General features: G+C 52.8%; 1 protein-coding gene across 2 annotated transcripts in view; it reads left to right on the forward strand.

Annotated features, from left to right (window-relative positions):
- Vav2 (vav guanine nucleotide exchange factor 2) overlaps nucleotides 1-26,629 on the forward strand; it is a 173,676-nt gene that overhangs the window by 127,317 nt on the left and 19,730 nt on the right. For both annotated transcript variants that reach the window (XM_087899823.1, XM_087899824.1), the window contains exons 5-16: nucleotides 7,207-7,309; nucleotides 9,905-10,003; nucleotides 11,169-11,237; nucleotides 12,560-12,660; nucleotides 15,138-15,237; nucleotides 16,025-16,120; nucleotides 16,610-16,678; nucleotides 19,409-19,495; nucleotides 21,403-21,488; nucleotides 22,196-22,328; nucleotides 24,611-24,720; nucleotides 26,268-26,369. In XM_087899823.1, coding sequence (XP_087755949.1) covers nucleotides 7,207-7,309; nucleotides 9,905-10,003; nucleotides 11,169-11,237; nucleotides 12,560-12,660; nucleotides 15,138-15,237; nucleotides 16,025-16,120; nucleotides 16,610-16,678; nucleotides 19,409-19,495; nucleotides 21,403-21,488; nucleotides 22,196-22,328; nucleotides 24,611-24,720; nucleotides 26,268-26,369 — 1,155 coding nt within the window. The remainder of the gene's footprint in view (nucleotides 1-7,206; nucleotides 7,310-9,904; nucleotides 10,004-11,168; nucleotides 11,238-12,559; nucleotides 12,661-15,137; nucleotides 15,238-16,024; nucleotides 16,121-16,609; nucleotides 16,679-19,408; nucleotides 19,496-21,402; nucleotides 21,489-22,195; nucleotides 22,329-24,610; nucleotides 24,721-26,267; nucleotides 26,370-26,629) is intronic.

Genomic DNA, 26,629 nt, shown 5'->3' on the forward strand with positions numbered 1-26,629 from the left:
AGTGGAGGAAGTATCCTCCTAGGGATCGATCTTGAGTGGATGGGGTTCTAGAAGGCTGCTTCACAGGTGTGTCTGTCAGCTTGTCAGCACTGTAACAGAGTGCCTGACCATCACTTGACAAAGAAGACAGGCTTACAGCAGCTTCTGGTTTCTCTACATAGTCTCTGGGCACAGTTGCTTTAGTCTGTGGCAGCACTGATGTCCTGATGGAACTCAGGCCACAGGGGTGAAACTCATGACAGAAGTGAAAAAAGAAGGGATAGGCTGGGGTCTTAATAGTTCATTCAAGAGCCGGGCGATGGTGGCACATGCCTTTAATCCCAGAACTCGGGAGGCAGAGTAGGCGGATCTCTGTGAGTTCGAGGCCAGCCTGGTCTACAGAGTGAGTTCCAGGACAGTCTCCAAAGCTACAGAGAAACCCTGTCTCGAAAAACCAAAAAAAAAAAAAAAAAAAAAAAAGTTCATTCAAAGGCCCACCCCCCCAGTGACCTCACATCTTCTCAGTAGGCCCCATCTCATGGTCGTTCCACTACCTGCCAGCAGTGCCAAAGACTTGGAGCTAAACACCTAAGCTTCTGAAAGACAGTCAGGCTCCAGGCTGACAGAAAGACAGAATGCTGGACAGAGAACTCCCTGAAGGTTGGGGAGGAGTAATGGTTTAGATTAATTCTCAGCTTGACACAGTCTAAAATTATCTGAGAGTCTTAATGAGAGATCATCTAGGTCAGGTTGGCCCCTGGGTGGGTGTGTGTGTGAGGGATTATGTTGATTGTGTTAAATGAGATGGGAAAACCTAGCCCTCTGTGGATGCACCATTCCCTAGCAGGGTAATCATGGGCTCTCTAAGAGTGGAGAAAGCACTCAGAACGCTACCATGCACACACAATTAATCGTTCACTGCTCTTGACTGTGGATGTGATGTGCCGTCTGCTTTAATTTCCTGCTACCTGAGTTCCCTACAGCAAGGGTCATCACCTGTAAGTGCAAGCCAAGCAAACTCCTTCTCCCTTAAGTTGTTTGGTTAGGGTGTTTTGACAACAGCAGAAACAAAACTAAGACAGAAACTGGCACTGTAGGATGTTGGCTATGGTGGGCCTGACCATGTGGCTTCCAGGCCTTTAGAACTGTTTTGTGGGTGGAACATGGAAGAGTTTGAATCTTTGGGCTAGGAAAACCATTGAATGTTGAAAGACAGGGATCTTAGTGAACAGAAGCCCCAGAATCTACCCTCATCCTCAACTGAACCTTCATCCCATCTGTATACAAGGGTCCCAAGACTTCCACCAAGACTTGGTGACAGCTGGAAGCTAAATCCAGTGGCTGTGTCATCTCTGCCCTCTGTAGAATGCCCTTCTGTTTGAGTCCAGCTGAGTTCATTCTTAGAATAAGCATGATGTCATAAGTCACAGGATCCAGAGTATCAGTTCTTATGTCCAGTATTCAGCTAACAAAATTAGGAGTCATGGCCTGTGGTGGAATTTCAAAGGACAGTATGTGGGCTTAGTTCTTTCCTTCTGCCATGTGGAACCCTAGAATCAAACTTGGGTTGTCAGGCCTGGTGACAAGCACGCTTACCAAGTCGTTTTGTGTTGTAAAGAAGCAAACTGGAAAAAAAAAGAAGAAGCAAACTGGAGGATGTAATCAGAGACTGTGTATTCGTTTCCCAGCCACCCAGACCTGAATAATCACACAGAAACTATATTAACTACAGCACTGCTTGGCCAATGGCTCAGGCATATTCCTAGCTAGCTCTTACAACTTAAATTAATTCTTATCTATGTTTAGCCACCTGGCTTGGTACCTTTTCTCAGTGCAGCATTTTCATCTTGCTTCTTCAGTGTCTGGGTGACGACTGCAGACTGAGCCTTTCTTTCCTCTTCCCAGAATTCTCCTAGTCAGGTCGCCCTGCCTATATGTCCCGCCTTGCTACTGGCCAATCAGCATTTTATTAAACCAGTATAATAAATCTTTGCAGGGTACAAATCTTTGCAGTATGACAAATCTTTGCAGGGTACAAAAGCATTATCTCATAGCAGGAGGACCATATAAACACCATCACAAAGCTTTCTACAGGCTGAAGTGAAACAGCTGTGTTTCCATTCATGGGTGAGTGCCCATGTACGACAGGACCAAGAGCTCTAGAAGGGACCTGGAGTTATATGGTGAGATAGAGTTTGTCCAAGATGTTTAAGCAGCCAAACGGAAAGAAGAAAGTCTTGGTCAGATTGTCCTGGATCACGTAGGCATTCCTGTGGGGATGATATACACAGAACCAATCCGGATGGATCTGACACCTGAACAGAAGCACTGGAGCTGTACAGGTCTTAGAGGATACCGGGTACTCCTCAGTGGCTTAGAGGAAAGCCAAGGTTTCTTAGGTAAGATAATAGGATTTTTCTACGTAGGACCATGAATAGAATTGGAATGGCATAGCAGAAACACCTGATAAATTAGACTTTGTTCAGTTAAGAATGAATGCCTAGCAGGGGGCTAGAGAGATGGCTCAGAAGTTAAGAGCACTTGCTACTCTTGTCGATGACCTGAGTTGTGCGAGTTTATGTGTAAGAGTGTTTCACCTGCACATATATATGTGCACCACATATGTGCAGGGTCCGTGGAGGTCAGAAGAAGGCCTGGGGTTACAGGTGGTTGTGAGCCGCCATGTAGATGCTGGGAACTGAACCCAGGCCCTGTACCAATGCAATCAGTACTCTTAATCACTGAGCCATCTCTCCAACCTCGTATCTATTTTATTTTTAAATATGTGTCAGGTGGTGGTATATACATCTGTGAGAAAGATTTCCATAGAGTTCAGAAGAAAGCATTGGATCCCCTGTAGCTAGAGTTCCAGGCGGTTGTGAGCCACTTGATGGAGATGCTGGGAACAAAAGCTGGTTCTCTGAAAGAGCAATATATGCTCCTAAAAGCTGAGCCCTTCTCTTCAGCTCCCCTTCTTGTATTCTGAGACAGGCCTGGAGTTCACCAAGGAGGCTAGGCTGGCCGGCCAGGAAGCCCTAAGGATCCACTTCTCCCTGCCTCCCCAGTGTTAGCATTACAAGAGCATGCCACCATACTTGGTTGTACTTTTAAGTGGCCCAGTGTCCATAGAAAAGGAGACTGGATCACAACTTATTACTCAGCTTTGCAAAGGACCAGCTGCAAATCCTCCTGGGCTCAGGGATGAGATGCAGAGGATGAGACAAGAGAATACTGCTGGGCGGTGGTGGCGCACACCTTTAATCCCAGTGCTTGGAAGGCAGAGGCAGGTGGATCTCTGTGAGTTCGAGGCCAGCCTGATCTATAGAGCAAATTCCAGAACAGGCTCAAAAGAAAAAATAAATAAAAAAAAATAAAATAAAAAGAAGAAACAAGATGCCAAAGGGAAGAGCTGTCTATGCTGTGGATTTCTCAGCAGGGAAGGTGGTCTGTTGAGGATTAGCCAGGAGGGAAGTGGAGAGGGAATCCATTGTTCTGTGATAAGGTTTGGAATGCTTTGAACTGAGTGTTGGACAGTTCCTTTTGTCAGAGTGGGTCGGCCAAGACGCATTTCTGATTTTATGAACCTTACCAAAGACACTAAAAATCCACTGCCTGGCATTGCTCATGAGGCCAGTGCAGGTGTGTGTAGCTGGTATGGAGTCTGCTGGGGGAGGAGTGCTGAGAGCTGATCTAGTGAGGAGCCCCCTTGGCTAGAACCCACAAGCTCACGGGAAACCACGGTGGGACCTCCTCACAAACCCACTGCCTTGTTGGGCAACCGTGGGGCTGACCCTCTCCTACCCAAGTTTAGCATATGCGTTTGCTCCTTTATATGTCCGGCTGGCCAAGGCTTCTGAGCTGAGTTCCGTAGAGTGTGTGGAACACGAATGCACGGTTCACTGTGAATCAGAGCAGGGCCCTAGAGATCACGGTAGAGCCGTGACCCTTCCAGCCATCCCATCTTCAAGTGAAAGTTAGAGTCAGACCCTGAGGACAGCTAAGAGTCATTCATACCTCAAGAACTGGTTCCCAATAGCCTGAGGTAGGGTCTGTGCAGGTAAGGCAGGTAAGGTAGGTCCTTATTGGGAAGGAAACCAGCTGGGTGATCTGGAACTGTCTTGGGTATCCTCACAAGGTAAAGTGAGGAAAAAGTGGGGGCTCCAGTGCTGGCTGGTTGCCAGCCTGCAAGTCCCTGTTCAGGCTCAACTTCCACCCGTTTGACCCCTTTCACTGCCTTGTGAAATATGTCACCATCCAAACTCCCTGTCCATCACTTCCTTCCCCCTGCCTGTTGGAGCGAAGCCCGCGTCTGTCTCTAGATAGGGAGGTGTCTCATCTGCCAGGAGCCGTGTGCTCCTGGAGCCTGGAGCATCTGTTTCCCTCAGTTCCACGTGGTCGGAACTGTAGACAGCAGCTCAGCCTCCAGCCTCGCTCTGCTGCGTGACAGAAGTCTGCCTGACTGAAACCCTCACCTGGCCCAGGAATCTGGAGGGTAGGGTGGCAGGGCCAAAATCTGGCTCAGAGCCCGGAGAGGCAGGGGAAATGATTCATGTTATCTCTGGTGACAGTTTCCAAAAGACAGACAGACGGACCCACTGATGGGTCAGCAGGAAAGACCACAGACGTTCTGAGGTGAGCCAGAACTCTAAGTGTGAGCCCCGCATGGCAGGAGGTGATGTGCACCTAGGGTCTGCACCCCATTTGATGATGCCCCCCCCACATCCCCCTACAGGCAGGGAGAAGAGTCAGGAAGAGTCAGGGCTGAGGCCACAGTGTGTGTATGTGTTTGTTTATGTGTATGTGTGTGCACATGTTTGCATGCAAGCACGGGTGTATTATTTAGTGTACAAAATGGCCACCATTAAGAATTTTCTGGGCCTAAAAAGAACAAGTGGCTTTTTAAAACTTAAATTAATGGGTCAGTGAGATGACTCAGGGGTAGCTGCTTACATGCAAGACTTAAGTTAGGTCTCTGGAGTTCAAATAAAGGTGTGGAGAGAGAATGAAGTCCACGAAGGATCTGATCTGACCACACACACTGTGGTACACACACCTCCCCACCATGTGTTCACATACACAATAACAATTAAAAGTTATTAAAAAGAAGAACTTGAGCAGAGCATGGTGGCACATCCCTGTCCACATAGCGCTCAGCAGGCTAGTGAGGCAGGAGGATTGTCATGAGTTTGAGGCTAGCCTGGGCTCCATGGTGAGTTCTAAGCCAGCTTGGGCTACAGAGCTGAGACTATCTTGAAAAAAATCAGAGAACAATTTTTTTTAAAAAAAGATTGGTGCTGGTGTGGGTATTCAGAAGGCTCTAGGGTCAGTGGCACTTCTCCGTGGAACTGCTGTAGAATGACTTGTCCTTTGTTAGCCTTGTCCTCTGACGGGCATTTGTGACTTGGGACGGAATGTGGGATACCCAAGCACCACCCTTCCTGAACCTTTGCCTCAGTCTGTGGGATCTTACTGCAACTCAGCTCGGGGCTCGCTCTCTACACCTCTGAACCCCAGAGCACAGTTACCCACCCCCCGTCCGAGGCAGTGGACCTGGGGTGACTGAGTGGATAGATCTCCTGCATGGGTTGGGGAGGGTTCAGAGTGAAGGATGAGATGGCTGGAGTGTGGGGCAGATGTCTTATCATCAACTACAAGACAGATGGAAAGGTGGTCTGGGGACTGCACTAGATCCAGGGGTGCCTGGGAACCCCTAGACACACAGGCAGAGGCCGCAGAGCCCTCTTACAGGAGGTAACTGTGGTGGTTTGAATTATAAATGTCCCCCAATCTTGGGCATTTAAATACTTGGTTCCCAGTTGCTGGCTGTGTTTGGGAGGTGTGTTGCTGGAAGCCGGCTTTGGGAGTTTAAAGGCTCTTCCTTAAACTCTCCAAGCCATTAGACATGAAAGCCGTTTTCCGTGCACTCTCCCTGCTTCCTGCTGGGGTTTAAGATGTAAACACTGCACCCACAGTCAGGAAGCAGAGAGAGGAGGGCGGATGCTGGCGCTCAACTTGCTTTCTCCTTTTTATTCAGTCCACCCATTAATTATTCAGGACCGCATTTAATGGGGTCCCACCCCATTGAACAATGCCTCCCACAGTTGAGGCGGGTCTTCCCACCTCAGCTGAGCCATTCTGGAGATTTCCCTCAGGCGCGCTCAGAGCTTTGTCTCCTGGGCGATTGTCTTAGTTTTCTGTTGCTGTGAGGAGACATCATGGCTTATAAAAGAAAGTGTTTAATTGGGGGCTTGCTTACAGTTTCAGAGGGTGAGTCCATGACTCTCATAGTGGGGGACATGGCAGCAGGTCAGACAGCATGGTGCCGGAAGAGTAGCTGGGAGTTTGCACAAGTTGGAGGTGGAGAGAGAGGGAGAGAGACTGAAAGACTGACTGGGCTTAGCAGGGGCCTTTGAAACCTCAAAGTCTACCTCCAGGGATGACACACCTCTTCCAGTAAGGCCACACCCTCTAATCCTCTCCAAAACAGCACTACCACCTAGGGACCAAACATTCAAATAAGTGTGTTAGAGCTATTCTCATGCAAAGCACAACTGTGATTGTCATGATTGTCGGCACCCATCAGGTTGGCAGTCAGTGTTATTTAGTTGTCATGTGTAGCTTGGAGAAAGCCAAGGAGTTGTGAGCAGAATCAAAACTTCCCCGATTTTTAAGTTGGTCTTTGCTTTCGTGGGTTCTGGCTTGAGAAGGTACACCATGTATTCCATGTCTCCCTCCATTTCGCCATTCTGTTTAGTGTCCACAATGTGTGAGAGGCAGCTGTATGTGGGTCTTGTACCCTTGATCGTCATGATGGGGCCACAATGATGGTGGAGACCTTGGGCTAGCTTCTCAGAGCATTTGGGGATCCTGGGCGCAGGCTAAGATGGAAACTCTGTCCTGGAGTAGGAGCTGGACATTTCTGCTGACCAACCAAAGAGGATCCCAGTGCAGAAAGGTGTCTCACACCAGGGCCTCTGGCTGGTGTGTCTCCAGCATTCACCCCAGGGTTGGAGCATCCCTGGAGAAGAAAGAGTCTTTGAAGACAAGCAGGTCCTTGTAGCCGCCTCTGCATAGTCCGATTGTAGCTCGCTGAGGCACGCCACTTTGTAGATGGGGGGTCTGAGCCGACGTGGGTGACTTTGCCAGGTGCCATGGAAATGCTTTGCAGCCCCCCCAGTTCAGGTGGCTGGACCTTTCTTCCTTGCTCACCCACATCTCCCTGTGCAGCGAACATGACCTGGGTGAGGACATTTACGATTGTGTCCCGTGTGAAGATGAAGGGGATGACATCTACGAAGACATCATCAAGGTGGAGGTGCAGCAGCCCATGGTGAGCGCCCCCACCCTGCCCTTGCTAAAGGAACCTGAGCCTCCCTTGGGGAGCTGCCTGAGGACAGACCCGGGTGCTTCCCGCCCCCCACCCCCACCCCGGGCTCCTTTGCAGTGTCCTTCCAGCCCTGTCGGGACACTCTGAGGTGCCCTAGATGCGACCTATGATGGACAAGCCCCTCCAGCAGAGTGACTACAAATTTTTCCCTGGACGGTTCTTAGTCCTTCCTATCCAGAGAGCCTTAAATAGTAACTCCGTGTTCAGGCTACCACAGTGTGGCTGAGCACACATATCATTGTACCTCTTTGTGCGGAGAATGGGGAGACCGGTGCGGGCGCCGTCGGCCAGCTGCATGCCTTTTATGCTGAAGGGTATTTATTTCCACACAGCTTGGCTAATGATCTTGCGGACGATGTTTTGTGCCAGCTCCGGCTTATTGCCAACAGCTGCCGTGTGGAAGGTGGGGGGGGTCCATCCTGGAGGGATGCAGAGAGGGGGCTCTGGAGGGGCAGGCCACAGCTCCCATGGACCCCTGAACGCTCCAAAGGTGGGCACCGCGCCACCTGTCAGTCGCGGAGGCTTTTGACGCATTTGCATTCCCGAAGAAGTGGGAAATTTATCAAAAGCCAATATTTCTGTCTCCCGTCTGTGTGGAAGCCTCCAGCTGGTGTCAGAGAAACAAAAAGCTGGGAGAAGAACCCTGAAGAGCCTAGGGAGCCTTTCCCAGGCTGATGGCACCCTGCTGTGTCCCCAGCTTGTGAGGAGAGATGGAAGGCTATACTTGGGACATTTGCAGCGTCTCGCGCCACCCTTAAGATCATACACATTTGTTCCCGAGAGTCTAATAATCACTCTCCTTCCTGGCGTGTTGAGGGCACCTGCTCCAGAGCAGGTGGGAGAGGCTCTGCTCTTCAACCTTGCAGGCAGCCTGACTGGGGCTTCCCCAGAGCCGGCCCCTCATGGCCTAGGAAATACCACCAGGTTGATTAAGGGCTCACCACTTCAAAGTCACTGCAGGATGAGTGCCCCGAGGGTAAATGTCAACACCCAGGCACAGGGGCCTGGGGCATATTTGAAAGGTCCCCATGCCCATCTCTCAGGCTGTCTTGAGAAGGAGCCTCTTCCAGGAGCCTGTCACTGTCCCTGGTCCTGAAGAATCCCAGGGCTGGGTCATGCTTGCCCATGTCCCGAAGGACAGCCCATGTTCTAATGTCCAGGGCTGATGCTGAATCTTTGGAGCTGTCTGATCCATCCACAGATGGGAAGTAGTTTTATTGTTGTGAGGGGCCTCTGAGATAAACAATGGGTCCCCCCCACCACACACACCTTCTCATTATGTTTGGAACTAGCTGAACCAAACTATCTAAATGGGAGGTAGTTAAAATGCTCCTTCTATGAAGTAAGATAAAGGCAGGTGTTGCTTCAGAGCCCAGGCATGGGAGGACCCACCAGGAGGCTCTCTCTCATCCTTCTGTTGGGTCCTGACCTTTCCTCAGCAGGCTCTGGGAAGGGCTATGACTTGGCTGCTGAGGCTAACAGTGGGGGGTGGGCTGTCAGTGGTGTCCCTGACTTCCCAAGCATGCTTGAGGACAGTGGACACTGCTGACTGGTTCAATCTTGTTTGCTCCTCCATGCATTCAGATCAGATATATGCAGGTAAGTTGCAGGTAAGACCAGGCCAGGTGGGCTCCCGCCAGCTCTGTCTTTCCCACCTGTCGGGAAAGTAACCGAGGCCATGGAGAAAGCTCAGATCCAGGCTCTTGGTGACACACTGTCAGGCACAGAGGGCTGTATAGGGTTTCGAGTCGAGATCGCCCCATGGATGTCGTCCCCGCCCCATCCCTTGCAGCTGCAGATAGTGATGGACGTCATCAGGTCCCATGTGGCACAGTGCTTGAGAGTCAGTTCTGTGGCACAGCATAGAGGGGCCTCTTAGGATCAACAAGAGTATGCCTGGGTGGGTACCTACTTGTTGAATGTCACTTTTTAGAGGTTTGGGGGCAGACCAGGCTCTCCGACCTGCTTTGTTCCACTCTGCTTTGCTCCACTCTGTCAGGCCCTGTTCTCCCCTCTGTAGAGGTATGTCCCCAGGTGGTTCACTGATGAGCTGTTAGCTTCAGCTGGCTTCTCAGGGATGTCTGGCCTGTGGGGCATTTGATATTGGGAAGCCAGAATGGGTCAGCTGTGGGTCTCCAAGGGGTTGGCCAATGCCACCTGCTGGACAGGGCTGACCCACTCACACAAGTAACATGAACACACCTCACCTATATGTAGTAGGTTCCTCTCCTGAGGCCTTCCCTCCAGTCTGGCGAGGACTCGAGGTTCCAAGTCAGGAGTTGATACCCAGGAGTCTAGAAGCTTCCGTGCCTTCCTTGATGTTCTCATTAAGTCCTGTCCTATCCACGTGCCTCAGTTTCCTCAACCACAGATCATGGGAAGGGCCTGTGACCTCACTGCCCACTCAGTCATCTCGTAGCCATACCGGGAAGGTGTCATCCTGTTGTGTGGTGCAGGTAGCCAGGACCTCATGGCTGGCAGCGGGTACCGGGGTGTCCAGGTAGCGGTATCCTGGCTCACATCTCGTGTCTCCTCTAGAAAATGGGCATGACCGAGGATGATAAGAGAAGCTGCTGCTTGCTGGAGATCCAGGAGACCGAGGCCAAGTACTACCGCACCTTGGAGGACATCGAGAAGGTGAGCCTCGGCTTTGCTCGGAGCCCTAGGGCTCAGGGGCTCAGGGCCTGTTCTCGTTTTCTCTCTGTTGCTGTGACCAAAGGAACTTAGGGGAGAGGAGAGAGTGTTCATTGTAACTTCGCGATTACAGACACCATTGACAGAAGTCAGTACAGGAACTCAAGCAGAAACTGCGGAGAAAAGCCGTTTGCTGACCCGCACAGGCTCGCGCTTAGCTGCTTTTTTACACAGCCCAGGACCACCTGGGCAGAGGCTGGTGCTACTCACAGTGGGCCCAGTCCTCCTGCATTAATCAGTAAGCAAGCCAGTCCCCCCACAGACAGGTCCACAGGACCATCCGAGCTGGGCTGTCCCTCCATTAAAACTCCCTTCTCAAGTGACTCTGGACTGTGTCACGTGGACACAACACACTCCACCTTGCCATCATGTTCTCACACAGAGGAGCCTCCCCTCGTTCTGTGGAAAGCCCTCTAAGCTCTCCGGCATGTCTTCTCAGAGTTCCCGTCCAAGCCGGCCATGGTTGCAGCTCAGCTTTTGAACATGTGAGGCCAGATCTTGAGCTAAGTTCTCTAAGCCTCTCCTTGCCCTGTGGGGGCGTACTGGTGCCTTTGTTGGTGGCCAGGAATGTAGCACATTTGATGTGATTGATGAGCCTTGTGACTAGATGCCACCCAAGCCAAAGTACTGCCAGTGCCTTATACCCATCCGCCTAACCCCCGTCACCACCCAGAAGGCCTGGCTTCCGGATCTTCCTGACACGTCTGTGTCCCTGTGTAAACAACAGTGCTATTGCCAGGATCAAATCCTCCTGACTGTTCTCCGGTGTGGAGCTGACCCAGTGTGGCCAGAGTGGCCATCTTGGCTGTTCTTTAGTGTGGAGTGGAGCTGGCCCAGTACAGAGTCGCGAGAGAAGCCTTCAGCTGAGGATCCTGGGGTTCACTGCCCCTTGGCCCAGGCTGCCCTTACCATGGCTTCCACGGAGCTGTGCTGAGGACATGGGTTGTAGTCTTGGTTCCAGCCTGCCTTGTCCACTGTACAGTCCCACACTGCCCTCTTCATGAGCTATCCAGTGAGCACCGGGCACCTGCCAGTGCCTGGCAGCTTTGGCTTTGATTGTGACAAGCCCCCTACACACTGCGTGACAGCGTAAACTTCTTCCTTCCAGAACTACATGGGCCCCCTGCGGCTAGTGCTGAGTCCGGCGGACATGGCTGCCATCTTCATCAACCTGGAGGTACGCTCTCTGGCATTTTCCTGACACACTTGCAGCTGTCTCACTCTGGAGACTGTGGCTTCAGGAGGCAGAAGAAGAGGTATCTGGTGTGGCTTGAGAGTTTCCCATGATCTGTGTTAGTTGTCAGCTGAGCCTAGATTCGCACCGCTCTGGAAGGGACGTGAGACCCACGGGACTATAAGCAAGGCTTCTGGCTAGCACGGAGGGAAGTGTGCCCCACCCCTGCTCTGCAGACCTGCTCTGCAGGCATCTGACCACACATGGGCACCAGATGCCCCTGTGTGAAGGTTAACCTGTGGAGGCAGCTGGCTTACAACTCCAGATGCCACGCATGAGTGGACGCACTCCAGAGCATGCTGCCTTACCGTAACCTTCGGTTCGATCAAGGACTGGGGTGGGGGGTCGGAGACTCTTACTCTCCCGCACAAGATTGACCAGAGTGTCCCCTTTACTGTCTGGGCTCCAGCCAGGACTAATGACTTGGGACAGGAAAGAAGCTGGGAGGGGGGAGGGTTGGCTAGTGTGCTGTGCACTGTCCTGTGTCCGCTGTGAAGCCTGAGGAGCCATGCTTCCTCCAGGCCAAGACGACACCGTAGGGGCGTTAGGACTTGCAGAAACTAAAAGCTGAGCGGCCGCAGGCCTCTCCATTCTTTTCAGCAGCAGGGAGGCCTGCAAGGTTGTTAGCTGAGAGCAGCCACACTGCTTTCTCCATCCTCTTCAGGCAGCGAGTCTGTCCTGAGGCAGCTACCATGTGCCCCTAGGACCCAATTCGGGTCCGGGAAGCTCCCTCCACTGCACAACTGGAATGTGCTCCAGCATCTTTGTGTGCCAGGCACTGTGACAGGGGTATCCCACCTTTGGCTTGGTGAAGGGCAGAGCCTTTGGCCCAGGACGGCTTTGAACGCAGCCTTAACACTAAATTTTAAGTTTGCCTAAAATATTATGAGGACTTCTGAATTTGCAGTTTTATATTTTTGTAGTTAAATTGTGTGCCAGATCTGCTAATGGCACTGGGCAGCAATGTCAAAAAGTTAGACACGCCTGCCAGAAACTTCCAGCTGAGTGATGCCAGCCTTCACAGGCTTGGGTGAACACCGGCAGCACCTCTTGGGTGTGTTTGGCCAGCGGGGCCTGGCTGTGCCTGGCTGTGCCTGGCTGTGCCTGGCTGTGCCTGGCTGTGCCTGGCTGTGCCTGGCTGTGCCTGGCTGTGCCTGGCTGTGCCTGGCTGTGCCTGGCTGTGCCTGGCTGTGCCTGGCTGTGCCTGGCTGTGCCTGGCTGTGCCTGGCTGTGCCTGGCTGTGCACTGACCCTGCTTTCTTCCAGGACCTCATCAAGGTGCACCACAGCTTTCTGCGGGCCATTGACGTGTCCATGATGGCTGGTGGCAGTACCCTGGCCAAGGTCTTTCTGGAGTTCAAGGAAAGGTGAGTGACAGCCGACTACATCAGCCTCAGCTCTGTCTTCAAGGCTCGGGAGACCATGTGGGCCACTCTCCCCCAGCCCAGGCAGGATGACAGAGGCAGGGCAGTTCACTGGGGTGTAGCCTCCCATTCTGGGGACCCAGGCAGGTGGCCACTGTTTCTCCATCACAGCTTGGAGGGCTGGGTACCTCCAAGCCTCATTTAGCTAGCAGGAACTTGTGGGGTCCCTGCAACCCTCTCTGGCTTGTTGGGTTCATGGTGGTTGGTGTTTGTAATGAGACATGGCAGCCCGAGTTCCTTGACCTGTTCTACTCCATTTCTGACTCTCGGATGCTGCAGACCAGAAATAGCGGATCACAGGCTGTTTGGGAAGAAGTGCCCACTCTTCAGTGGGATCAGAACTTGGTGTCCAGAGGTACAGCAGCTATACCTCCTTGCAAATGCCCTGGTTTTAGCCATTCTGTTTAGAATTGGAGGGAGGCTGAAGCTGATCTAGAGCAGAGGTGGAATTCCATGTCCTCAGCATCACAAGAGAGACCCATACCTTCCAGGGCCACAACCCCAAAGCTTTGAAGGGTTTCCTCAGTGAAGGCGAGTCATTTATTGTTGTCATCATCATCATGTGTTGCCCCCAATGCCCCAGTTTCCTTAGGGGACAGTGATCAGATAGATCAGATATACCAAGGTAGTAGGCTTGTATTTCAGGATGAACTGGTGTTGTCTGAGACGTGTGGGGTTAAGGGTGTGCCTCTGTGGCCTTATTTCCAAGTTGTAGGTGGTCCCCCCCTTGTTTTTAATTATGTGTACATGTGTACACGAGAGTGCAGGTGCCCACGGAGGCCAGAAGAGGGCATCAGACCCCTCTGGAGCTGGAGTTATAAGTGGTTATAAGCCACCCAATATGGGTGCCAGGAACCAAAAACAAGCCCTCTGCAAAGACCTGGAAATATTCTTGACCTCTGAGCCACCTCTCCAGGGCCGATATTTTTCTTAGTAGTAAGTACTACGTGCTGAAGGTTTAGATGAAGGCCTGCTCACTCTTACTTCCATAGACAACTTCCTCTGTCTCTCTCAGAATGAGCCATTTGTTTAGTTTTGAGGAACAGTAAAACTGTCTCTAGAGTTTATGTAAGGATAGAGGGTCAGAGGAGTGTCTGCAGGAAAGCCCCTTATTGCTGTACCTAAGACTTCAATGTCAGAAGTAGCAGGGTGTGGTGATTCCTGAACTGAGTATAGGTGACAGCATGGGGTTATGCACACTGTAAGAGACACAGGATTTCTATACTGTCCAGTCCCACAGCTGTTCAGTCCCCAAAAAACACACAGAGACCTACATTAATTATAGACTGGTTGGCCTATTAGCTCAGGCTTCTTATTAACTCTTATAACTTACATTAACTCATAACTCTTGTCTGTGTTAGCCACGTGGCTTGGTACCTTTATCAGTGAGGCATTCTCACCTTGCATCCTCTACATCTGGGTGACAACTGCAGACTGAGCCTTTCCTCTTACAGAATTCTGTTCTGATTGCCCACCTATATTTCCTGCCTGGCTACTGGCAGGAATCAACATTTTATTAAGCCAACACAAGTGACAAATCTTTAGGGTACAAGACCATTGTCCCAAAGCAGGATATGAGGCTCATTCCCCCACCTCTTACATGTGCTAAGCAAGCTCTCAACCTCTGAGCTACATTCATCCCCAACTCCCTTTGAAGCCTGCAGCTTTTCTCCTGCTTCTGCTGGGATTGCAGGCATGCATCTGTTGGGATAGGTAGTTACAGAGATGGCACATGGGCCTGGGTGGGGACAAAGAAGGGAACAATATATGGAGCAAAAAGGTCATCTGAATGGCATGGGGAGATGGTGACCTGGTGGGGTATGGCAAGGAGGGGAGCAGGGGACAGCAGAAGGAGAAAAGGGGCTGGCCAGGGCTGCTGGGACCCTGTTGCTTCTGCCTGGGCACAGGCCTTGCATATCTTCTGAATGCCGCCGCTGACACCCCTGCAGAAGACCAGTGGCCACCTCCATTTTGCATGGCCCCAAGGGTGAGCTTGAGCAATGAACAACTTCCATGCTAGACTTGGAGGCAAACAGAGAGCCCCAGGAGGCAGGGAGTTTTCTGTTCCACGCATTTCTCTCCAGAATGGAGGTAGAAGCGTGGGTCATGACTTGAAGTAGGCCTGCAGGAGGTGCCCTTTGCTAATGTTTTGGGACTTATTCTCCTAACCTGATCATGTAGAGAATGAGGAGGAAATAGAAGGGGGCCAAGGGGGCAGAACCATGTGAGGCAGTGACCCCGAGGCTCTCCAACCTGCCTGGGAGGGAGTCAGGGCATTGCAGCTGCAAGTACCTTAGACATGCATGGGTGCATGTGTTCACATGCCTGTGTAGCATACAGGCTCCTAGCAGCTGCAGGTGTCTTACTTGATCTGTGCCCATGTGTGTGGCACCATGTACATGTTGCTGTCCTCTCCCCAGGCTCCTGATCTACGGAGAGTACTGCAGCCACATGGAGCATGCTCAGAGCACGCTGAACCAGCTCCTTGCCAGCCGGGAGGACTTCAGGCTGAAAGTGGAGGTAACAGGGCATCCCAGTGCCCTGGTCTGGCACAGCTGGCTGCTCAGGCCCAAGAAGCACACCAGCTTCCCTCAACAGCCATCTTTGGCTTTGTGTCCCCCAACCCCACTTTGTTTGGTGATTTCCAGAATTCATGTACCAAGCTAGAACACAACCTGGTGGCCCTTATGGGCTGTGGAGGCCTGGACAAGTCTCAATGAGTGACACTTGACCCTAGCCTCTGCTGATCCCAGGGTCTTTGATGGGACCTAGGTGACTTGCTTGATACATTGGGCCTCCTTCCCTCGCCCCAGTTTATCTGCCTTTACCAGCTTCTTTCTCCCTTGAGTGGCTTCCTGGCTCTTCCTCACCCCAGTGTCCCTATCCTGTGTGGTCTGGAAAGCTCCGTCTCCAGAGCTCCAGCTTGAGTGCCGGTGGCATGCAATGTTTGCTCCTCCTGTCCTGGCACCCCAGGGGACCCTAAGTGATCTCACAGCTTTGTGTGAGCCCCCCACCCCACCCCGACTTGGCTTGTCACGGAGCAGATGGCAGGTCCATAGGCCGTGTTCTGCAAGTCCTGGCCCCAAAGGCTCTGTTGGACAAAGGAGTGCCTCAGGTACCAGGGTCCCATCATGTGTCAGGATATAAGGAGTGGTATGGCCTGCTCACATGCTATGACACCCACCTGATGCATATTCTAGAGGTCCGAGAGTCCAGGGCTGAGGGCGCTTTCTCTATGTGGCTGGCAGTGGAGACGGGTTCTCCCAGCGAGGGTACCCCTCATCCACTCACTGCTCTCCCACACCAGGAGTGCACGCTCAAGGTTCAGGACGGCAAGTTCAAGCTGCAAGATCTGCTGGTGGTACCCATGCAACGGGTGCTCAAGTACCACCTGCTGCTCAAGGTGAGACCATCAGTCTGCTCACTGTGCCCCGTGTCGCATGGGCTTGGTGGCATGGGCTTTGGCCCTTAGACAGGGTGAAACAAAGGCCGATGAAGGACTCTGCTCAGTACACACCACGACAGGGTATCATGGCCAATGAAGGACTCTGCTCAGTACACACCACGACAGGGTATCAAGACACCCAGTAGGATAATTATGACTAGAACAAATCAGAGGGTCAGAAAAGTGGGAAGAGATAGAAGACACCCTCAGACCAGAAGCAGGAGAGCCTCTGTGAATGGTTGCTTGAGTCTTACTGGCAGAGGTGTCCACTGTGTCAGGGGTCCCCATGTCTGCTGGAGTTGCACAGATTGACCTTATCCATGCTAGTGGGTGATTTTTGTCCTGAGGGTCTTGCTGTGTGCAGCACACCTTGCACTGGGTGGGGGCAGGGACGGGCAGGGCTGGGGATCCTGAGGGCTGACCTTGGGTCTCCTCTCACTCCCCTAGGAACTCCTGAGCCATTCTGCAGACCGGCCAGAAAGACAGCAGCTGAAAGAAGCGCTGGAAGCCATGCAGGTGGGTAAACTGAGGCAGAGCTGGGAAGTACTCAGATCTGCGTGTCTGTTCCTGGCTCCAGACTGAGCTCCTTGGCAATGGGGAACATTTATTTGCCCATGGCAACAGAGGCAGGACACGAGGGGTGGGGTGAGAGTCACATGATAGTGGAGGAAGCTACAGGCTAGGTGCTTTTTCTGTGTCCAAAGTCCCCAGCTTCACTTGCCAGTCGTTGCCCCTGTCCTCCAACTCCTGTGTGCCCCCTGGGGCCTGCCGTGGTTTTCAGGTGTCAGCTCTATTCCTGGAGTTCCCTCCTTTCCTCTGTGGCTTCTCCTGCTGAAGGTTTGTTCTGTGCCCTGTCCTTCTGGTACTTGCTTGAAGGTTCCTTTCCACGTACTGGCTTCAGGGACCCCATTCCTCCATTGTCTGTCTTGTTCTGACCCCCTGCTGCCCTCTGAAGCTCAGCACACATCACTGTCCTGCTCAGAAACCTTTGTGGCTCCTGTTGCTCTCTGCATCAGGCCGAACCCTTCCCCTTGTTCTTAGGACTTTCACAGGGTCTTTGAAGATGTGGGTAACAGGAAACCCCCCCGATTACAGGCAAGCCTGGCCACCCCCAGCTTCCCGGGCATGCTCCATTCTTTCCCACCCCAAGGTATTTGCTCAGGCCATGTCCCCTTCCTTGTTAGCCTGCCCGTATCCCACTCATCCATCTTTGCCATGAACTTGACACTGCCCAAGAAAGTCACCTTCCAGACCCCTTAGTCCAGAGACTGTCAGGCTACCCCCAGCCGTCCCTGTGCCTCTCGTGGTCACTTGTGTCCGAGGCCAGCTACAATGCCCACACAGGCTAGGTCCCTCTGTGTGGTAGAAGCAAGTTAGCTTCAGCCTTGACATCTGACACCTGTCCCTAGGGAATCCTCTGGGCCCTGGACCTCTTTCTTTCCCTCATTTGAAGAGGGAGAAGATGCAGCCTGTCTCCCACGCAGCTGCCGGGCTCAGCGAGGAGGATGCTGTATCTCCAGCTGCCCGGAGCTCTCAGTGAGCAGGCCTCATGCAGCTGCAGAAGTCTGTGCCAGTTTGGGGTGTTCTTGAGCATGGGGGTCATGACCAACACAGGGATCTTTTGCTGGCTCCCCTGGGGAACCGAGGTCACCTGCCATGGCAGCAGAGGGACCAGGTCAGCTACCCATTCCTGGGACACGTGATCCATGGCTGCAGGTGCACCCTGAGCCCCAGCCTGGCCACACATTCCACTCCTCCATCGTTCAGTTGCCAGCCCGCAGGTGGCTTCTGGTCTCTTGTGGGATAGTACCCTGAGCGCAACTCCGGGCATTCCACAGAGAGCATGTGACTTCTGTCTGTGTCCTCCATGTCACTGAGTCAGCTCTTACGGCTTCAGTGTTTGGGAGGTGTCCTGGTTTGCTTTCAGTCACTGTGATAAATAGCACAACCCAAAGCAACTTAGGGGAAGAAAGGGTTTATTTTAGATTACACTTCCAGGTCAAAGTTCATCATGAAGGGAAGTCGGGGCAGGACTGTGGAGCAGAAACCACCGGAGGAAGGCTGCTTACTGACTCCCTCTGGCTTGCTTAGCTAGCTTTCTTGTGTAGCCCACCTGCCTGGGGATGGCGCTGCCCACAGGGGACGCTCTCACTTCAGTCATCAATCAAGACAATCTCCTGCAGATGTGACCCCAAGACAGCGTGATCGAGGCAATTCTTCAATTGACATGTCCTCTATAAAAACTAACACAGAAGGGAATCTAAAAGCCTTTAATGTCCCCAGTGTAAGACAGAAAATCCTCATTCATCCAATGTCTGAGCTGTCTCTGCCCCAGAGCTGGATTTCCTACAGGGTGGCAATGTATCTTTTCTGTAAGGCTATGTCTTCTGCTCGTTGGCCGTCCTGCCTCTGGGGCTCTAATATCCGTCTCTGCGGGAATCCCCATCCCAGATCCAGCCAGGTGTGCACAGGGCCATGCATGCTCAGATTCTGTCCCCACTGTTGATTCAGAACCAAACCATCCTTTACAAAAATGCCTACAGTGTAATACAGTAGGGAGCTTCAGCCCTGCCAGGTGTGAGGCTTGGGGTGTGGTCTTTAAAGTGACCCCCAGAAGCATGTGAGGCCATGCAGGAGGTAGGAGCTGGCTCCAGGATGTGGGCCTGGCTCCTGTGTATTGGGGATTTCCTCTCTGCTTTGCTTTCTGGGCAGGATCATTGCTGTACTGTCCCAGCCGTCACTGGGCATGGTTTCCAGGCCTTTGCAAACTTTCCGAAACAAAGTGAGCACTGGCCCCTGGTGGCCAACTGGAGGATTGCAGTATCATATAGGGACCCGGTTCTCCCAGGCCACTTACAGAATACCCAGACTCTTCAGGAGATATGGGGCTGGGGTTTCGTGAGAGAGAGAGGTGTGTAGGTTTAGACAGTGGCTGTGTGGCCCACTGTGGCCTAGCCATGCTGGGATGCTTCTCCATTCTGACGTAGAAGGCCTGTTGAGTAAGAAAAAAGTTTTGTCGGGAGCTTGGATTTGGGGACTGCCAGCGCCCTCACCAGCGCGGTCTGCAGTCTGGGCCCAAATGTTATATTCTCAGTTTTGGTTTCCGCCTTTGACACCTGTGTGTGGTGCTTCTTATTCCTATGGCCTGGAGTTTCAGCTGCCCAGGCAGGATTGAGGAAAGGGTATGAAATGGCCAACTGGGCAGGGCGAGGGCTTGGAGTTCACTGACCCTGTCTTAATTTCCAGGACTTGGCCATGTACATCAACGAAGTGAAACGGGACAAAGAGACCTTGAAGAAGATCAGCGAGTTCCAGTGCTCCATAGAAAACCTGGTAAGCAGGTGGCCCCTGCACCTACGCTCACCATAGCGACCGCCTGTGAAGCCTGGCGTGGCTGCGGCTGCCTGAGACAGGAGGCTTTGCCCATGATCCGCCCTCCCCCCATCAGTCTCTCTATCCTCAGGATGGGCCATAGACAGGGTTTGGTTTGGGGGTGGGACTCCTCTGGGAGCTCCAGGCAGGGCTGGCACTCTCTAGCCCACTCCTTCCAAGGTTGACTGGGGCCGGGTGGTGATGGCGCACACCTTTAATCCCAGCACTCGGGAGGCAGAGGCAGGCAGATCTCTGTGAGTTCAAGGCCTGCCTGGTCTACAGAGAGACTTCCAGGACAGTCAAGGCTAGACTGAGGAACCCTGTCTCAAAAAACAAAAACAAAAAACCAGAGGTTGCCTGAGTGATGAACTGCTTTGAGATGCAAGCATCCTTGGCCCGTATTGGGTCTAGCTCTCTGTGTTCTGCATTAGGAGAACCTAAGCCTGTCCTTGCCCCTTGCAATAGCACTCTTGACCCCAAGTGATGACTGCACCTCCAAATGCTGTTCAATGCCCAGAGTCATCTTGACACAGAACCATGGTTTTGTCATAAACATTTCCTCTTCCTGGTGACTTTTCACTTCATGAGCGTGGGGAACCATGGTCTCTTGATTGGCATGACTGTCTTCACCTACCAAGGAGCCCTCTGCGGGCCTGGCTCATCAGGAGACATCCAGGCCATGCCGCCAGCCGGAGAGTGGCAGAAATTGCCGAGCAGTGTTCTGATTCCCCCTGACGTCCCTGTGCGTCTCCCAGTGTGGGTGTGGCCTAAGGCATGAGCATTTGTGGGGCCCCTCACCACGACACATCCTTGCTTTCTAGCCCCCACACAGTGACAGCTGCTTTGTACACAGGGGAGCGTGATTTGGTGTTCGTTCTTTAAATGAGAAGGAGAGGATTGTGGGTATGGTTTGCCTCTCATGCACAGGGCTGTTAATATACTAGACTTGGGGACACTAACTGTAATCCAACACAGAGTGAGGGAATGGGGGAGGGTGAGGGGTGGAGAAGCAGAAGGACCAGAGTTGTCCCTGACTATATAGCAACTTCCAGGTCAGTCTGGGCTACAATAGGCTTCGTCTCAAAAGAAACAGTGCTCCATGAATGTTGGTGTTCCTGGGACCAGACTCTACTACCTGGCTTGCAGCCTTGGTGCTCTCTCCAGGCAAAGGAGTCTGGGGTTTTATGTCCTGATTGATGGGACAAAGACACATGGCAGAGTCCCCCAGCATATATGATCACCCCCACCCTGTGTCATGCCTAGACCAGCCTGTGTGTGTCACACTGAAACCAGCCCTTGGAGCTTTCAGGAAGTGCAGGAGACTGGGAAGTTGTGCTCATTTGGTCCCCCTCAGGCACAGCCACGCCCCCGGGAACTTGCCCTCTCTGTCACCCAGAGGATAGCGGAGAGGCAGATCTCCCTGGATTAAACAGTACAGAGAGGCACAATCCAAGCAGCCCTGGAAATGGAGTCTTCACAGCCAGGTGGTAGCAGGGCTGGGTACAGCGTTGCTTCCTGTAGAGGTTGAACCCATGGCCGGAACCCAGCCTATGGCTGCCACTTGCTTTCTTTATTAGCTCTCTCAGGGCTGGACTTCTGACTTTTCCACACAGCAGCTGCTTGTGATCATGAACAGGCCATCAATTGCCCTTTGTTCCCGGAGCTCAAGGGAGTCCCCATTGTGGCCCCCTAGGAGGAGATAGGCTTGGCTGGGACCCATAATGGCCTCGGGCTACCTCACCCCGCCCAGTCACCATTGGCACATTTTCTTGGGTCTTGCCATCCTGCCCTGGGCATGCACACTTATCTCCCTGTCTAGTAAAGCAGAGGTCTCCTGCCCTCGGGCTAACGGTCATTGCCTTTCCCAGCAAGTGAAGCTGGAGGAATTTGGGAGGCCGAAGATTGATGGGGAGCTGAAAGTCCGGTCCATAGTCAACCACACTAAGCAAGACAGGTGAGCAGGGTGGTACCCCATCCCGGGCGGACCCTCCGGCTCAGGGACCCCACTCCCAGGCGGCCTGAAACAGACCTTCCTGAGGGAGGAATAATGGTGCAACAGGCTTTATGCAGTTCTGTTTAATGACGCAATCTTCTCTACACAAGCCTCTATGTGCCTGTCGTATCGGTCAGCAGAGACCACATGCAAAGAGACTGCCCTACCTGTGATGTCCACTAAGCGGGACTGGGAGACAAAGGTGGGAGGTAGAGAGGTCTGGTCTTCAGCTCTCAATCTTCAGGGAGCTCTGACTGAGAGGCCGTGAGGCCATGCACGCTCCCTGCCTAGTGTCCTCTGGGATCAGATAGCAGGTGGGGGAGAAGTTGGCATAAGTCAGGCATCTGTGGGGGCTGGGGGCACAGAAGAGAGAATGGGCTGTGGCATTTGAACAGTGCTCCAAGGGAGGCCAAGATAGAGGGTCGAGGACCTTCTGCATGGAGGTGGCACTGAGAGGCCTTCTGGGAACAGTCGAGTCCTGACCAAGAGTCACGGTGCCTGGCTGACCCGGCAGAAGGGAGGACTTCACCTTGGAGAGTGGACAGCACGTGCAGGCCTTGGTCTTGTTAGTCTGACACTGAGTGACCGCCGGGACAGCTGGCTGGCGTTGGGTGGGGATACCGGGCCACAGCATGGCTGTCCTGACGCTCGATGCGCTGTCTGGCCAGGTACCTGTTCCTGTTTGACAAGGTGGTCATTGTGTGTAAGAGGAAGGGCTACAGCTACGAGCTGAAGGAGGTCATCGAGCTACTCTTCCACAAGATGACTGATGACCCCATGCACAACAAGGACATCAAGAAGGTGGGTCCACATCTGGAGAGGGCAAGCGCGGCGTCCTGACTCCAGGGAGACCACATCCAGTGTCTGTGGAGGTAGCCTTGCAGGAAGACTGTCCTCCCTTTGTCTCTGTGACTGCGGCAGATGGTTCCCATGGTGGGTGGTAGACACCCTTAGGACTCCAGGTCCCCAGAAACAGAGGGAGGGAGGAGCCTTATTTAGGCACCAGTAAGAGCCTAGCTCTCAACCTTGACTTTTAGCCTTAGTGGACCTGACTCTAATTCCTCATGTCTTGTAACAAGCAGGCCTTCCCTCCTCCATTCCTACTCTGCCTTGTTTGCTGGGGGCTGGTTTGTGGTTTGTCAGACTCTGCAATCCAGTGGACTAGGATTGCAGGAGGAGGGATTGTGTCCACAAGGGGGTGGAGCTATGGGCATTGTGGTTGTGGCTGTGGCCGGGAGGGGATGGGATGGATGGGAGGGGATGGCATGGACAGCAGACTGGCTTGCTTCAGTCTTGTTTCTTGGAGACTTCTGAACACAGCACCTTTTGTGCATAACCCCGGGCTGGATTAGGGATGGGAGCCCAGCTGCTAAAGGCTCTGACCTTCTGCAAGTCCCCACACAGGGTGCAGGCCCGCCAAGCACAGGCTTCTCTTAGCCGTGGTGTCTGACGTAAGAGGCAGTGACCAGGGCCACTTTCCAAGCTTGGGGCTTTGGGGAGCACAGCCTAGAGTGCTTGACAGAGCTGGGGCCTTACCATCCGGGGCTATCAGTCACCCCAGACTGCAGTACATCCAGGGCCGGGCCCCTTAATGACCTGTCTCCCCCTTTCCTTTCCTCTTCATGCTTCCTAGTCTCATGGGAAGATGGTAAGCCCCTGGTGCTCTCCTCCCTCTCCCTCCCCAGTGCTGTCTGATGCTGGCCCTTCCAAACTTGCGGGTTTGGGGCTTCCTGGGCCTCAGTAAGCCATGGCTCTCCCCTCCCCCTCCTTCCTTTGCATCTTAATCATGATAGTGACACATATTTGTGGCAAAAGATTTGCAGAAGGTGTGACCTGGAAACCCACCTGCTCTCCTTCCTGGGAGGTGAAGGTCAGGGGTCACTGAGCACTGGCAGGCCAGGCTTCCTGATCTCTGCCCTGCACTATCCTCCTCACTCCTCGCTTCCCCATGTTCCCCCTTCTCTGCTTCTCTCCATCCCTCCACTTCTAGACTAGACTACGCTTTACCTGGGCCTTTTGGAAGCCCTTTTCTTAAGCCTGGAGTATTGGCCAGGCCAGTGGGTGGGGCCAGCTGCTGGGTTGCTGGGATTGGTCAGCCATTCAACCATCTGACCCCAGCCTTTGTTTTTCCTATTGTTTTTTATTTTTTTAACCCAGGAAGTGAAAGTGAGTAGGTGGGGCTGTGGAAGGGCAATAGGTTGGCTCCTGAGAACTCCTCCTGGGGAGTCCCTGGGACAGCAGGGATTTGGGTGGAAGTGCCCCATGAAGGGGTGGGAGAAGGGTGGGCTATCCTGCTAGAAGGTGGGACCTGAGCATGGGCTGCCACACCCATGCATATATACATACATACATAGCAGGCCCTTGCATACATACAAGTGCACACAACAGAGTTAGAGCATACATGCATGGGCACAGTAGTGCCATATGCATACATGTTTACACAGCAGGATACATTTATACACATGCACACAACAGGGCCCTCCACATACGAGCACATATGAGCACAACAGGACTCTTGTATATATATATATATGTGCACACAGCACTACCTGTGCATGTGGGTCCATGTGCAGAACATGGTCTACAGGTCCAAACACATGCATACATGATGTAAACACATGTGAGAGGAGCTATAGACACCCATACACAGACTTGGGTATACATATACGGACACTTCTATATCCAGGAACAAGTACCCATGCACATGTATGCACACAAGCACAGTACACACACACATGTTTACACAGGAAGGCACATGTGTATGTGATCATAAGGCCAGTCACATGTACAAGCACAAGTTCCTATGTAACTTCACACATGAGAGCCCCCTGGTCTGCTTGGGAAAGAGCACAATGCACCGACATTCTCACATGTGGGAGGGTCTGCACATGCAGTCATGTAGCCAGGCAAGAGTGTATGTGTATATACACAAGATCATGTTATACACAAGCATAGGCACACACATACAGTACCAGTAAGAACTTGTGTATACCAGGCGGTAGTGTCCAAAACCATGCTGGCTGCCAGCATGCTTCCGCCCCCACAAAGCCATGCCAGCTGCCAGCATGCCTCTGTCCCTACAGTGGTCCTATGGCTTCTACCTGATTCACCTCCAAGGAAAGCAAGGCTTCCAGTTCTTCTGCAAGACGGAAGACATGAAGCGGAAGTGGATGGAGCAGTTCGAGATGGCCATGTGAGTTTACGGCAGGACCCTCTGGCCTATTGATTCTGCCTACTGACCCTCTCGGGCAAGCAGTAGTGGGAGGTGGTTCTGATGCTCAGCATGAGACAAGCTCCTTCCCCGTGGGACACCAGCCGCCTCGGCAGGGCCTAGTTCTGTCTCCCAGATGTCTCAGGTGGCATCAGGTTCCTGCTACATGGCCTCACCACTGTCGAGGCTGAGCCTCACTCTTGACAGCTAGGTGGTAACTGGTGAAGGGTGACACCTGGAACTCTCCTCAGGACCCACTGGGGATTTATTTGTCTTTGTTTGAAAGTCTCAGGACAGTGTCCCATGAGGTTGAAGGGGCACCCAAACACACAGAGCAGAGAAAACAGGTGGCGGGCAGAAGAGGTGGGTGTAGTGTTTACACTTGACCCTACAGCAGCCAGACTTGGGGACTTCTGGGGAGTATACCACTCCCCCAGGCTTCCCACATGGTGAGATACAGATACCAGAGTGAGGTCAAGGCAGTTGGATCAGGCTATACCCTGGGCAGTGGCTGCCTGCTGGCTTACGTCCAGACTGTGAGAGCCCCGGGGCTCTCTGCCCTTTGGTTTCTGTGTGTTGGGCTTCTCTTCCCAGCATTGTGCGGGGAAGTATTGAAGCAGTTTCAGGTATTTACAGAAATTGAAGAATGCCTGTGAGCACCCTCCTCGTGCACGCCTCTCCCTCCTTGCCTGTCTGTCTGTCTGTCCTGCTTTCTCAAATCTGATGGTGGAGAAGATGCAGTGAATGTGGCCTCGAGGTGTGATCCTGAGCTAGTCATTAGTTCCACATTTATGAAAATAAGCACTTACACTGGGGAGTGTTAAGCTGAGTGTAATTGCCCTGCCATCCATGACACTGTCCAGGACCACCACCAAGTGCCTGAAACCAAAGTAGCATCAAGCCATATGGGTACACAGTGTCGTAGGTGTGCCGAACTACGGTAGGATGCATTGCATACATCAGTACAACTAAGAACTGAGAACTAGCTATTAGACCCTAATACGATGGGTTGTGATGAAATCACTGTGCTTGCACAGGGACCAGTGGTGAGTAAAATACAGGACACTGGAATGCAGGTCCTGTGTGTTTGTGACAGGTGATTTGCTACCAGACAGTCACCAAGTGGCTGCTAATAGGTGGGTAGCTCCCACAGCACGAATACAAACCCATGAGCTGCTTGGCTCTGGAATTTTCCATGTAAGGTTTTCAGTCCACATTGGATTGTGGGTAAAACCTCAGAGAGGAAAACAGTGGACAAGGAGGGCAGCGATGCAAGCTAAGTTTGACATTCCGGGGCCATTTTCAGTAACCTGCCTTGCCTGGCAGGCTCTCTCTGGCCAGCATGGTGTAGTTAAGAGCCCCGCTCCCCACCCCCCATGCCCTCCTACCCTTTTCCCTGACGTGTGTGGGGAGATCCAGGCTGGAATACAAGCTCCTGGTGTGTGCAGCCTGGGTCCTTAAGTGGTTGTCCTCATATTCACGGGCGCAGGCAGCCTGGGCATGGAGTGCCTTCTCTCTCCTTCCACCAGGTCAAACATCAAGCCAGACAAAGCCAACGCCAATCACCATAGCTTCCAGATGTACACGTTTGACAAGACCACTAACTGCAAAGCCTGCAAGATGTTCCTCAGGTGGGTCTCTTCAGCCCTTCTCCCCGCAGCCTCCCTGGCCTCCAGGACACTCTGCTGAGCTGCCCTGTGACACCATGGCACCTGACCTCCCCCCTTAGCCCCATAGGATGCCTCCAAGAACCAGGGAGGTAATCAGTAGGGGTCAGCAGCCAGGGCCGTTGGAGTATTGGGTCCAGCAGAGGGTTTGCCCTTGCTGGGGACTGTGGAGTGAGGGGCCAGGCTGAGGTGATCGGGGACAGCAGGTGCTTTGCGGGCGTGGA

This window comes from Myodes glareolus, chromosome 21, assembly GCF_982192425.1.
Source record: "Myodes glareolus chromosome 21, mMyoGla1.1, whole genome shotgun sequence".
In the NCBI taxonomy this organism is placed as follows: Eukaryota; Metazoa; Chordata; class Mammalia; order Rodentia; family Cricetidae; genus Myodes; species Myodes glareolus.